The 4,853-nt window shown below is 55.6% G+C and overlaps 1 protein-coding gene across 1 annotated transcript; it reads right to left on the bottom strand.

The window, feature by feature from the left end:
* Positions 1-3,071, bottom strand: Tuba1b (tubulin alpha 1b). The gene is made up of 4 exons (XM_028891952.2): positions 2,959-3,071; positions 1,530-1,752; positions 1,253-1,401; positions 1-1,155 (listed from the first exon to the last, which is right to left on the bottom strand). The coding sequence occupies exons 1-4, from the start codon at positions 2,959-2,961 to the stop codon at positions 175-177; spliced, it is 1,356 nt and encodes a 451-aa protein (XP_028747785.1). The 5' UTR covers positions 2,962-3,071; the 3' UTR covers positions 1-174.
* Between the last annotated feature and the right edge of the window lie 1,782 nt (positions 3,072-4,853).

The following is a 4,853-nucleotide window of genomic DNA, read 5'->3' as shown; positions in this document are numbered from 1 at the left end:
CAATTTTCTTAAAGCTTTTACTTTGAGACATCATGGAAAACACATACAGGGACACATGGAGAAGACATGATCACAGAATTGAAGGTAACACAATCAGAAGCATCATCAGTGCTGCCTGTCAGCTAATGTTGAAGTTCTGGGAGTTTGACATGATCCAGGGGTTTACAGGATGGATTAGTATTCCTCTCCTTCTTCCTCACCCTCTCCTTCAACAGAATCCACACCCACTTCCTCATAATCCTTCTCCAGGGCAGCCATGTCCTCACGGGCCTCAGAGAACTCCCCCTCCTCCATACCCTCACCCACATACCAGTGCACAAAGGCACGCTTGGCGTACATCAGATCAAACTTGTGATCTAGGCGAGCCCAGGCCTCAGCGATGGCTGTGGTGTTGCTCAGCATGCACACAGCCCTCTGGACCTTGGCCAGGTCTCCACCAGGTACCACAGTGGGAGGCTGGTAATTAATGCCAACCTTGAAGCCAGTGGGGCACCAATCTACAAACTGGATACTGCGCTTGGTCTTGATGGTGGCAATAGCAGCATTGACATCTTTGGGGACCACATCACCGCGGTACAGCAGGCAGCAAGCCATGTATTTACCATGGCGAGGGTCGCATTTCACCATCTGGTTGGCTGGCTCAAAGCAGGCATTGGTGATCTCTGCTACAGAAAGCTGCTCATGGTAGGCTTTCTCAGCAGAGATGACAGGGGCATAGGTGGCCAGAGGGAAGTGGATGCGAGGGTAGGGCACCAGGTTGGTCTGGAATTCTGTCAGGTCAACATTCAGGGCCCCATCAAATCTGAGGGAAGCAGTGATGGAAGACACAATCTGGCTAATAAGGCGGTTAAGGTTAGTGTAGGTTGGGCGCTCAATGTCGAGGTTTCTACGACAGATGTCATAGATGGCCTCGTTGTCTACCATGAAGGCACAATCAGAGTGCTCCAGGGTGGTGTGGGTGGTGAGGATGGAATTGTAGGGCTCAACCACAGCAGTGGAAACCTGGGGGGCTGGGTAGATGGAGAACTCCAGCTTGGACTTCTTTCCGTAATCAACAGAGAGCCGCTCCATCAGCAGGGAGGTGAACCCAGAGCCAGTTCCCCCGCCAAAGCTGTGGAAAACCAAGAAGCCCTGAAGACCTGTGCACTGGTCAGCCTGTAGGAGAAAAGAAAATGTATTGTTGTATTGGCAAGCACACTCAACACCAGAACCCTCTCACTGCATTTTAAATGTACCCATCTATGGCACTTACCAGCTTGCGGATTCGGTCCAAGACAAGGTCAATGATCTCCTTGCCAATGGTGTAGTGGCCCCGGGCATAGTTATTGGCAGCATCCTCCTTGCCTGTGATGAGCTGTTCAGGGTGGAAGAGCTGGCGGTAGGTCCCAGTGCGAACTTCATCTGCAAAAGGAGAAGCAGTCAGCCATGCACCAACAGTCCGCACACGCTCACTCACTGTTCGGTGTCTGAAGAGAGACTGAGTCTGTGAGCAGGACAGAATGCCTCAGGGAAGCTCCTGGTCCACTTACCTATAACCGTGGGTTCCAGGTCTACGAACACAGCCCTGGGCACATGCTTGCCAGCGCCTGTCTCACTGAAGAAGGTGTTGAAGGAATCGTCTCCTCCCCCAATGGTCTTGTCACTGGGCATCTGGCCGTCAGGCTGGATGCCATGTTCCAGGCAGTAGAGTTCCCAGCAGGCATTGCCGATCTGGACACCAGCCTGGCCAACGTGGATGGAGATGCACTCACGCTGTGGAATGAGAGGAAGATGGGGGAAAAAAATTAACAACGCCAAAAGCAGCTGTTGTTGTAGCTCATAGGCACAACGTGACAAATCCTTAAAACTCGCAAGCATTTCTTTATTAAGAAAACAAAACAGCCGATTTCCCTTTTTCACACCTAGGAGTTCTTAGTCATACTTCCTCTTTTTGAAAACCAAGACCCCCTCCGTCCTCCGAGTTCTCCTTCTGCCTTGTGTCCAGATTTCCGGACAATTCTAGGCAGAGGAAGCGGGTGGCTGAGCAGTGAGGGGAGATGTCTCGCTGCAGCAGGGACAAGGGCAGGGCTCTGCCGAACCAGACAAACGAGCCGTCAAGAGAGCAGGCAGCCAGGCGCCCGGGAGGCTGCTGGTGGGCACCGAGCTCAGCTCCTCCACCTCTGCTCCGGTCCGGCAGGAGATTTATCAACCGCCCAGGTCCCATTTCTGTTTCCCCGAAAACCCTGCCCCCTAGCCCCACATAAATCCCTAACTCGAGACCGCTGGGACTCCATGCTGTGGGCGAGTTGCGCATGGTGCAATACAGTTGAGGAAACCCTCCCCATACTCCTCATTCCTTTCGTTAAAAGCAAAAGGAAGGTCGAGGCTGAGGTTGTACCTCGGCAGCAGAGGGCCGGCGGCTTAGAATGCGAGGGCCTGGGTTTGTCCCCCCGCCCCGCCACCCCCAAACGCACAGGTACAAGGAGACACACCCTGAACGAAGGAAACCCGCAGTGCCCCAGCGCGCACGCGCACTCTGCAGAGGCGGTTCCCGCCGCGCACTGGCGCCGGCGGGAACCTAACGGTCGCGCATGCGTCCTTTGTCCCCGGCGCCTTCCCGCCCCCGCCCTTTGGCGCCGAAGAGGAAGTGAGGGCGGGGAAGAGGCTCGGTGCTCGCGCCCGCGCAGCTGAGCGCGAGGCGAGCGTGGGGGAAGGGCCCGCGGGCGGGAAGGCTGGGGTCGGAGAGCGCCATGCCGCAGCTCCCGCGCAGGGCGTGGACGGATGCAGACCCGGAGTCCGGGAGGACCCGGGGGCGCCCCTTCCCGCCCGCTCTCCAACGCCAGACCCCGGGCGTCGCCCCGCAGCCTGGGCCCCACGCTCTCCGGCTCGCACACGCCCGGGCTCCGGGGCCCCAGCGAGCCGCCCTCCCGTCCCCTCCCGTCCTCTCCCGCTCCCCCTGCCCACACCCGACGCGCTCACCATGGTAGTAGCTACGGGTTAGAAGGCGAGGGTGACAGAAGCAGAACACCGGGTCCCGGTTACCGTTCCCGACAGCTAAGAGTCGAGGTAAGTAACGCAATGAGGCAGAGGCGGCGGCGCGGGCGCCTCTTAAGTAGCCGCCGGGGCGGGGCGGGCGCGGCCGGGTGGCCACGGTCCCTCCCCCGGCCAGCCGCGTCCATTGGGCGCCCGGCCTGACCGCCGCAGAGGCGGGCTCGGCTCGCAGCCTCCTCCCGCCGGAGCTCCGCGGGGCGGGCCGCCGCCGGGGCGCGCGCCGCCGGGGCTGCGGACTGGGGCGCGCCGCTGCAATGCGGAGCGGGAGCGGGCGCGGGCGCGGGCGCTGCGGCAGGGGGAGCGGGCCTGGGGGCCCCCGGGAGGCTGCTCCCGCGATCTGGGCGGACCCCGGGCCTGAGAGGTCCGCAGGTGTTCAAGGTGAAGCACCCTAGAAGGCAGGAACGTGTGGTCCCGGTAGCTCAGCCCATTATTATCCGGGATGCGTGAGTTTTGCCTTTTCTCCTCGCTTCCTTTAAAGGCTGTGCATTCCCTGCTTACCTGCTACTGTGAGAACTCTTTATAAAGCCCAGCAGCTACCCCTTGGTGTACTGTGATGGCTCCTTCTCGAAACTAAAGGGAGCCCCAAGTGCTGGAAGCAACTTGAATCATCCAAATGTTAAAATAAGGACCGGCTAGGCCCCATCTTTAGCCTTAAGCTACCAACTTGATGGAGAAGCCCTAACTAAGGGCTCTTTCAAAAAAGATTTTTAAAACATTTGAAACGGTAGCTAAATTTGAAGGAGTGAGGAACTAGAAGGAAAATGTCTCACCGAATATAGAGAGCAAGGATTTTTTTGTGCTATACAAATTTTCTTAAAGGATTGCTTGGCGTTGTGTTGAGCGCTGTGATGACCAGATTATAGTCAATAAACTACTACTGACCATAGGAATTCGTAACGTGGTTAGGGCTAACATGTGGCTTTAAAATCGCCCTCACGGAACAGATCGCAATTACTAAACTATTCAAAATGTCTTCCTGGCAGTGGCAGCCGGGAACACAGCCCTTGCAGGCCGACAACTCCCCCTTTCAGAGCCGCGGGCGCCTTCTTAGTCAGGTGCCCTGGGATTCCTGACACAGTGCAGCCCAGGCGAATTCCAAGAGTCCCAGTAAAGGATTGCCTCAGCCAGTTAATTAGGAGAAAGCAGACACCTGATCTGAGGGGCTAGGGTTAGAAGAGGAGGCCCCATGTGCTTCAGCAGCAACTATGTAGGTAATTTCGGGGGCCTTTTGGAGTTATATTGTTTAAAATAGGTGATCTGGGCTCAGAAAATCGCTCCATTAGGACCTGAGTTTGATTCTCCAGAACCCGAGGGAGAAAAAAAAAAAAAAAAAAAAAAACCATCATGGTGGCTTCTGCTTGTATTGCTCGTGCTGCAGAACTGGCAGACCCCTGAAGCTTAGTGGCTAGCCAGGCTGGCCTTTCTGGGCTAATTCCAGGTCCGTGAAACCATGTATCAAAAGCAAACAAAGGGGGAACAAAAATATACCCACCCATAAATATTGTAAATGTGATAAATTTAAAACAAAACCAAAAAACCCTAAAAATTCATCACATGCATGCTCACACACATGTGCTCACCCATGTGCCCATGTAGGTGATGCTCAGCCTTATCTTACGCTTGTCCCACTAGCTCTTATAACTTAAATTAGCCTGTTTCTCTTCATCTACGGTTTGCCTTGGGGCTTTTTACCTTTCTCCCCTCCTGTATGTCCTACTCTGTGTCTGGCTGGCCCTGAACGGCCCCCTTTCTTTCTCCACCCTCTTCTCTCTTTTTTTCTCTCCTCTCTCCTCCTATTTGTTCTCCCTGCTTGCCAGCCCTAC

This window comes from Peromyscus leucopus, chromosome 20, assembly GCF_004664715.2.
Source record: "Peromyscus leucopus breed LL Stock chromosome 20, UCI_PerLeu_2.1, whole genome shotgun sequence".
NCBI lineage: Eukaryota > Metazoa > Chordata > Mammalia > Rodentia > Cricetidae > Peromyscus > Peromyscus leucopus.
This window is presented reverse-complemented; position numbering and strand designations above follow the sequence as displayed.